The following is an 8235-nucleotide window of genomic DNA, read 5'->3' as shown; positions in this document are numbered from 1 at the left end:
TGTAAAAAGTTTAACTGGCCGTGTGGCGGAAACGCCTTGGCGGTCCTGTTAGTTGTGAAAAACTCCCACAGATGTCAGCACCATTCAGCGTGATCGTAGGCAGCTTGCACGATTTTTGAGAACAGTCGGATGAAGGGCATTTCTCCCCCCTTTTGCCTCTTAGCGTGATTGGATGCAGGGTTGTGTGACATCATTAACGTTTCAATGCCAACAACAATGCCATTTCCATGTATTGCTGAAATATATTGTTCTCTCCCCTCGCGCTGGGTTTTAATACAGCTTTTATATAATTCTCATTCACTGCTGGTTTGGGCGTGTGGAAAAGGGCAAAAATTAATAGTCTCTCTGGTGGAAGAGTTTTCGCTCCAAACAAGAATTAATTTAGAATCGGCGTGAGTGTTAATGGGCGATTGATTGATTGTTGGTTTGTCAATTGTTGCGTTGGAGCGAACTGAAGAAAAGGAGAGGCGAGGAAGCAAGGATGGACGTCATCGGACTTCCGCTTGGATGTTATCGAATCGGCCTTGGATGTGTTTCCTAGGGTAACAGCCCATTGTTGGAAACTGTTACAGTTCTAACGCGGTCGTGTCAGTGGTTTGTTTGTTTACGTTGTTCGGCCATGGACGTTTCGTGCTTGCCCAAATCCCTCGACGACCATATCAAGAGGCCCATGAACGCCTTCATGGTCTGGTCCAGGATCCAGAGGCGGAAGATCGCGCTTCAGAACCCCAAGATGCACAACTCCGAGATCTCAAAGAGGCTAGGGGCGGAGTGGAAGCAGTTGTCGGAGATGGACAAGAGGCCTTTCATCGACGAGGCCAAGCGTCTCAGGGCCCAACACATGAAGGACTACCCTGATTACAAGTACAGACCACGACGGAAGCCGAAAACTGCGAAGAAGGAGTCGACGTACCCGTATACGTCCTTCCCATACTTTCCGCCTCCTCTAGACCCCCTGGCGGCCTTATCCAGGGGCTTATACGGCGCCGCAAGCCTCGCGGGGCCTCTACCGCCTACGACCACTTCGGGGCCGCTGTCAGGACCTTTGCTGGAAGCTGAAAAGCTAAGATCTCTCTTCCCGCAGACGACCATCACAGCTAACGGACCTTACTCTGCAAATTCCAAGAACCACCACTCCATCTCGTCCATTGTGGATGCACCGTTGAAGTCGGCAGTGACGTCGGTGTCCACCGTCTACGCGCCAGGCTTGTCGTCGCTGTACACATCGGCAGCAGGTGGAGCTCCCGGCGCGGTCTTCGGTTCGAATCATCTGCCGCGTCCTCCCTACCTCCCACCGTTTGCAGCAAGTTACCCAGAGGTGACGACACAGGACGTTCGAATGCCGCAGTCGGTCATTCTTTCGTGAGTGCTCAGTGAACCTGGACAATTGTTTGTGTACATATTTACAAATTCGCCTTTCAACAATTTGTGATTGTTCCTGTGTATAGTGTTGTGTGAGAACTAATATATCGCTCATGAGTGCCAGATGAATTTGCTCGTATGTTTTTGCCTATTCATTACATTAGATGTAAGAAACTATATTACCGACCCACAGAGCAGGAACGCCATTCGGGGGTGGGAGGGAACTGCCCCCCCGAATATCCCACTTAGCTCTTAATTATACACACACACACATAGAAAGTACAGCCGCGGTTATCTAAGACGGTAGAGTGTCTGACTGCCATAGGTAGATCCAGCCTCGATTCCCGTAGTGGGTGAACTAAAGTAGGAATTTTTCCGGCCTTGTCCCCACATAAAGTGGCTCTGGGGTTCACCCAGACTCAAATAAATGGGTACCTGGGGTCACACTTTCTACTTAAACTCACGTCACCTCCAAAAATGGTCGAGATCTAGAATGTGTGGTGTCCTACCTCGACATTTCTCCATGTGTCTTAATGGCACAGTACAATGTGCAGGAGAAACTTTACCTACCTACCTATATATTAATAAAACTTAATATGACACATAACAATTGCATCTACGTTGCGTAATGAATAGTATTAGCACAGAAAAGGTATTATAATACCCTGTCTGTGGTATTAGTAGCGTATTTCACCGCATAATCGTCGCACGCTGGTTTTTTAGTCCAAAAATTGGTTTACATTCTTTCTTTGCGTAATCGTCGCATCGACGCGGCAGATAAGGAAGCTAATGGGTAGCGGCGCAGAATCTTCAGACACAGAAGATTATATTCTATAAGTCCGTAGTTAACAACACTGTATTAAATTTTCTGAAATGTAACATTTCGACTATAATGCACAAATCAATAACAATTAATGCGCTTTTATTTCAGACAGGAAAAATGTTCGTTAAACTGTCTGGAAGAAAGGCGAGTCAATTTGGAATATTCAATTTTAACGTATGTTCAACACACACCCACACACACATATGTACTACATTTCTATTAAATTCCTTCCTTGCCTTATTTTTTTACTTTTACTTTAGTTAAGTAACATTTGGCCTGTAAAGTAACAGCCTCGTGAGCCGCCGACCTCCGTGGCAGAGTGGTTATCTCAGCGCGCTACGACGCCAGGGATTCCGAGTTCGAATCCCGGCCTGGGCATGAGTGTTCTTTCATCACTTTCATTATTTCATCTTCATCTTCGCGATTAGCCAAACGTGTCACAAAAACGAAGTAAAATAAACCAAATGAATTAATCAAAGCGTCGTGAGCAGGACGCTCATTACATGATCGTATTGCAAACGGTTCACTTAACAACGAGCCAGGGGCGTAGCCAAAATTCTTTTTCAGGTGGGGCCCATGCCCATCCTTAAATAAAATGCCTTGGGAAAATTTTTGGGAGTAACCGACACTGAAATGACAACTTACAATGTATCTGTCATGATTTCATTCTGATTACTGCATTCAAAAATAAAATCTTTGCCAGAATGTTTTCTAATACATTAAGCTCGTATCACAGAAATTTTTCGATTTTTGTGGTGTATTGCTCAGATTATGTGTAAAATGTGGTAAAACGTAAAAGATTCACGTAAAATGATAAGTTTGCATTATAAATTTTGTTTAGCACGTAATTTGATCCACTTAAATGCAATTTCGGACAACTACAAATGTTTTTCGGTATTGTAAAAATATAATTCATACATATTATACAGCATACGACACAACATGTAGGGGTGAGGAGATCGGTTGATTGGTTTACTTTACTTCGCCTTTCTCCCCTTTTGGTTAATCGCGAAGATGAGAATGAGTTGTGATACGATTTAAATGATGAAGTGGCATAAAGAATACCCATGCCCAAGCCTGGATTCGAACCCGTGACACCTGGCGTCATAAAGCTCTGTGCTAACCATCAGCCACGGATGTCGGCTGGAGGAGATCGGCTCGCGAGTGTAAAACAAGGGTCAGAAACCTATCCTTCGTTCGCTCTGCTCCACAGACAAAATCAACCTTCCTGGTGAACATTCGAAATTCCCCTGCAATCAAAATGTGCTACGGTCGCCATATTGAAAAATGGCCGCCAATTTTAGGATTTCAAAGAATATTTTATTAACTGTTATAGATAAGGGGAAAGCTTTTTTAAAAAATATTCTGTTTGATGTGATGTTTTTTTTTTGTTCCTTTATGTTTGTCATAGGGTACTACGAAGTATGTAATATCCCCTGTCTTGTGCCCCATTCCCAAATTGGCAACTAAAAAATTGAATATGAATAAAAATCTACGGGTAACCAGTGTAGGGTCAGTAGCACAGTTTGAATTTTAGGGAACTTTTGACATGTTATCAGTAATATAAGTACTACATTTACATTACATGTCTTGCTTGCCTTATTCTTCTACATTTACTTTATTTAGCTGAGTAACGTTTGGCGTAATTCCTACACTAAAGGGACCTGCATTTTTTTCGTTTTTTCATGTTTGTCAAAATCTCACTTTCCTCGTCGTCGTCGTCGCCTGATAATCAAAGGATTCCGCGTTCGATGTCGTGTGGAGGCACATATTCCTCAGAAGGTTTACTGCAGTGGAACCACGGGGAAAAGAGCTTCCGCAGAACCGCATCGCGCTCGCGGGTATGTGGGGGAGGGCGGGGGGACGAGCCTTCAGCGCGGTCCGAGCCAGTGTTGCCAGGCCTATTGATTTCTCGGAAGATCTCTTTAATAAACTGTTCCTTTGGAACCATCAAGAGCCTGCTTGAAAACACGTTTCCTGTTCATCTTACTTGGGCATGGAAGGGAGAGGTAGAGGAAGCACGTGGAGTTATGTCAAACGCTACTCAATTGTGCCATGACATTTTTACTATTACTATTATTATTATTATATTTTATTACTATTATTACATTACTATTTTCTCTATTTTTGTGGTTATTTTACGTCGCTTTTGTGCCTCTACGGGTAAGTAGGACAATAGGGATGAATGAGGAACTGATGAAATGGACGAGATGATAATAACACAATGGCACTTCCATGCCTTAATAGGTACGTACAACCTCTGACTTCGTACCGTGGGCAATATATTTTACATAAGCATTTTTTTCTAGCAGTTGGGGAAGGGAGGTGATACCCCAGCATAAGCGTTGTTACCTTCAATTATTGAGGAAGGTGTGCTGTATAATTCACCAATATGTTTTTTGAGGGGTCAACAGTATTACGGGGTAATATGCCTTGTTTACCCCCCTGAAGAAAATATCTTGCTTGCACCTCCCTGGAAATAGTCTGCAGACGTCCAAGCAATTGCCCACCAGTGTGCACGCTTATGCTTCCCGAGAACGTCGTTCATCTATTAGATAATCAGATTTTTTATCAGATCTTCTGGTTTCCCAAAGAACAATCTCGAGATTTTCTCAAGTGTGACCTGGCAATACTGCCCCAAGCAGCGAGAACGGTAGGGAAGATGCGCGAACGCTTTTGACCGAAGGTTCTTTTCCTTATGGTAGATCTATAGGTACCGCTCCCGCCACTCGGTGGTCTGTCGTCTGCTGGAAGCCATCACGTGAGCGCTTCCACCCACTAAGAGGAACGCTGGAGACACCACGTGGTTTGTTTCTCTGCCAGCCAGAGCTCGTCGTTTCACTTGGGAGGGAAATTTGAACTCTTGTTTGCCACATTCGGAGAAGAAGAGAAGGCAACCGACAAAGGGAGCATGTATTCCGGATGGGACTGGAAACGAAATTTCCCAATAACGGCTGAAATAGCTCGTTGATGTTATTTGCTTGCTCCTTCGAAGTACTCGGATGCACAGACATCATCTTTTTGCACGAAATGCAAGTTTGGCAACAACAGCCCGCAGGCGACAGACCACTCAGTGGCGGGAAGTGTACTAGATAAACCTCTGGCCTATAATGGTTCGATTAACTGATGTCCACTCTCGATTAGTGTATCTGAGAATAAAGCGGACTAAAAACCAAACTTTAACTCGGAAACTTTGCCTTAATGTATGACAAAAATTTGAGAACTGTCTCGAGAACCTGTCCACATAGATTTTACCTTATCACTGAGAAAGTGTGTGTCTAGAGAATCACTTTTTGAAATTTTATTTCATTGCAACATCGTCTCGAAAATTAATTATTTAATTTTACTCCTGATATATCGTATTAAGACGTGTTTGGTCAGCGAATCTGGACACCTCACTGCTGATCAGACCCGTACTCAGGATAGGGGCCATGGGGGGCATGGCTCCCCTTCGAAAAATGAAATATTTAAATGTAAACCTATAAAAAGCTACAAAAATAACATCGACGATTTTGTAAGGCTACCACTTATGTAAGGCTACCAAATGTCCGATTTACCGATTTAGTCGGGACAGTCCATTAGTTTTAATCCCTGTCCCGACTTTTTTTCTAACTGCAGTCGTGATACGGAAATGTATCTTTTTCTAAAACTCACATTTTTACATGTTCTTTACTATAATAATAATTGCTATTACGCAACATTTAATTTATAAATATATTATTTCTAAACATAGAATTATCATGACTCTTCAATGAAAAGAAAAAATATAAGAAAATTAAAAGAAATTTGAAAACATTGTTAATATGCTGAACACAGAACTATTCAAATAATTCGGAGAATTGAATGTAAACAAAGTGTGACACATTTGTCTGTAAGCGACTGTGTGGATAAATGTTGGGGTGAGAGGAGGGGAGGGGGCGTATCGGTGAATTGAATTTTTTCTGTTACTTTGAACCATAATGTTGCAACTCTACACTTATACGTTTCTTTCTAGCTGTAATATAGCCATAAAATTGGTGTTTACAACTGATACTCCGACAGCATTTCTACGACCCTGTGGCGGGGTGCTTAGCAAAGCCCGCTACGACTCAAGGGGTTCCTGGTTCGAATCTCAGACTGGGTATTGGTGTTCTTTGAGTGTGTTCCTTCATCAATTTCATCATATCACCGCTCATCCTCGTCGTCACGATTAGACAAACTTGGCATAAAAGCAACAGAAAATACCCTAGTTCAATTAACCTCACAGCATTTCAGATCTTCTCTTTGTTCCACATATTCAGATCTACCCCCTCTCCCTTAAAGAAATCCTGAGTATGGGCCTTAGCAACAGTGACGGCGCCAGCCTGAAATAAGCGGGGGTGGGGGCTAAAGATTTCGAAGTCAAATTCTCGGGGGGGCTAACTTATACCAGGTAAAAGGTATTTACGTAAAACTTTTCTACGGTATATTTTAATTTTAACCAGTGACATATTTTACAGTTAGATCCAAAGATAAGTCACTGCATTTTGTTCCATCACACACAAAAGTACTTTTAGGCACGGATCTTTCATGTCAAGTAAAATTCAATAATTCTATTGTTGTCTCTTCCAAAGCCATTTTCGAGAGGAATAATGCCACAGACTTACTAATTACTATTCATATAAACAGTACAAGATACGTCATAAAAGCTACGGATAAACGTATATAAACATCACACTATTTCTATGTAAAGAGTTTGAGTACTTTTTTTTCTTTCTAAAATGAGAAAATGAACCACATCAAGAAGTGCGATAAGATACGTATATTTTCATGAGCAGCTAAAACCTTGTTTAAATCCGAAGATTTTGCAAGCTCTTTCTCAAAGAGAGAATGGATGGAGCACTCAACCTCTCGTTGCCAATTCGATTACGAAGATAACACCTGATTTGCTGCAAACAGCCGTTGCTGCACATTTCAATAATACAAAGCTTGTAAAGTTCGTAAAATGCAGTTTTTAATGTTTCAACCATTGCAAGGAGGTGCTGAAGGGTCTTTATTTTTAGTTCCTTTCTACCTCACTATATACCTCACGCTATAGTGTGCCATAACTCTAAATTGTCCAAATCAGAACAAAAGGGAGCGGCAAAAGATTGTAGCTTTTCGCGCTTCAGAAAAGTGGCACTAACTTAATAAAGTAGGCATGAAATCAACAACACCACCCTTGACTAGAAAATGTGTTAATGATACCATTTTCTCTTCCATGATGAAATGTCTTACTTTTTCTTGTTCAACGACTGAAATTCAGAACTTAGGGCTAAAAATGGGGAGGATACGAGAAATACCGTCAACATAGGTGGTGCCACTCTCAAGGAACAAACATATTTTCACTACAAATTCACCTCCATTAGGAGACACATATAAAAGCAATTAATAGAGTTGCAACCCTTGGACTGAACATTTTGATTAGTGTAAATAACTGCTGAAGATTATAATTTTATTTCAGAATATATTATGCATAAATACTGATCCAAATTGGGTCAAAGATTGATTCTCCCGCACGGATACCACTATGACGGTACTGCAGAAATTGCTTTCTAACCTCACAAATGATAATTAATTAAGATGTAGGACTAAGACTGCGTGCAAGAAAATTGCCCAAGCATGATGATTTTCTCACCGTATTGCAATGATTAGTTGATTGGATTTGTATTAAGGTTCACAATATTCACAGAGAGCTACAGTATGGATGAGAGCTTCAGTATCTAGTGAAATCCGAACCACTTAATGAAATGTTACCTCCACTGGAGATGGAACCCGGGACACCTTGATATCAGGTTTATCGCTAGAACTTCGGGGCTGGGAGCCCAATTTTATTGTTAGCATTTAAGAATCAGGTAGTTTGTGTACTCTTTGATTCTTTATCATCATATTTGTCCCTCTCGAACATCTGCAGCGAAAAAATAGATATAATGACGAAACCAATGAGAGAACATCGCTAACACTCATGCAATTGTCGGTACTGCAATGAGGAACTAACAAACAGAAAAGAAACATAACGCTTCTTTAGATTTTGAACGTCGTCCTACTTATTC

At 41.6% G+C, this 8235-nt stretch overlaps 1 protein-coding gene across 1 annotated transcript; it reads left to right on the top strand.

The window, feature by feature from the left end:
• The first annotated feature begins 362 nt into the window (after positions 1–362).
• Positions 363–1610, top strand: LOC145988400 (transcription factor SOX-14-like). Its single transcript, XM_083123283.1, has one exon. It carries the CDS (start codon positions 620–622, stop codon positions 1364–1366), a length of 747 nt encoding a protein of 248 aa, XP_082979409.1. The 5' UTR covers positions 363–619; the 3' UTR covers positions 1367–1610.
• Positions 1611–8235: the final 6625 nt, after the last annotated feature.

The sequence above is a fragment of the Lepisma saccharinum genome, chromosome 5 (assembly GCF_977018435.1).
Source record: "Lepisma saccharinum chromosome 5, izLepSacc3.1, whole genome shotgun sequence".
Classification (NCBI taxonomy): Eukaryota; Metazoa; Arthropoda; class Insecta; order Zygentoma; family Lepismatidae; genus Lepisma; species Lepisma saccharinum.
This window is presented reverse-complemented; position numbering and strand designations above follow the sequence as displayed.

Bases quoted from the DNA above. Each gene is read 5' to 3' on its own strand.
- LOC145988400 (XM_083123283.1), top strand. From the start codon at position 620: ATGGACGTTTCGTGCTTGCCCAAATCCCTCGACGACCATATCAAGAGG.